A 703-nucleotide genomic window follows, 5' to 3' on the forward strand; every position below is an offset into this window, starting at 1 on the left:
CCTTTGGCACGATCATCACCAACGTCGTCGACAGCCAGCTCAACTACAGCAAGAAGCTCATCTTCGACGATGCGCCCGAGACGCGGACGGCCGTCGCGTACTCGTACATCATTTCGTACTCGTGCATGGTGCTCGGCTGCCTCTGGGTGTTCCTCCTCCCGCCGCAGCGCGCCGCCGTCGCCGAGCTCAAGAAGAACGGCGGCAGCCACCCCAAGGTGGCCGCGCTCATCTTTGTCACGCTCTTTGTCGTGCTCGTCACGTCCATCACGGGCAGCTTGATGTCCATGTTCCCGAGCACGAGCTGCTTCCTTCTCGCGGGCGGCAAGGTGCCGTGCCCGGAAGGCACGCCGCACACGTACCTCGCCATCATCTTCGTGCCCGGTGCCATCGTCGCACTCTTTGCCGCGTACAAGCTCTTCATCGCCAAGAAGTAGTCGGGTGTCCTACCTCCGGTTGTGTCGTTCAACTGACAAGTCGAACCAAAGTGTCGTGTGTATCTCATTTACGGTTGTTTTTGGATGAACCTACGATTTGATTTGGCAGCCTCGCCCCGATGTGCAGCCAAGTAGAAATGCTGCGCACGGGGCTGTGTTCATTTCATCAATTCTCGAGCTCTAGCACTAACTACAGTGATGGACGTTCGCACGTTGACAGAGCATTTCCAGGCTACTGACCTCTGACTTCTGACACGCTGCGACGCATG

General features: G+C 57.9%; 1 protein-coding gene across 1 annotated transcript; it reads left to right on the plus strand.

Moving 5' to 3' along the window:
• Positions 1–11: 11 nt before the first annotated feature.
• On the plus strand, positions 12–434 carry SPRG_15290 (hypothetical protein; the record flags this gene model as incomplete). Its single annotated transcript, XM_012354398.1, has 1 exon — positions 12–434. A coding segment is annotated over one exon (423 nt), but the record flags the coding sequence as incomplete, so codon positions are not given.
• Positions 435–703: the final 269 nt, after the last annotated feature.

This window comes from Saprolegnia parasitica (assembly GCF_000151545.1).
Source record: "Saprolegnia parasitica CBS 223.65 unplaced genomic scaffold supercont2.160, whole genome shotgun sequence".
Taxonomy (NCBI): domain Eukaryota; phylum Oomycota; class Saprolegniomycetes; order Saprolegniales; family Saprolegniaceae; genus Saprolegnia; species Saprolegnia parasitica.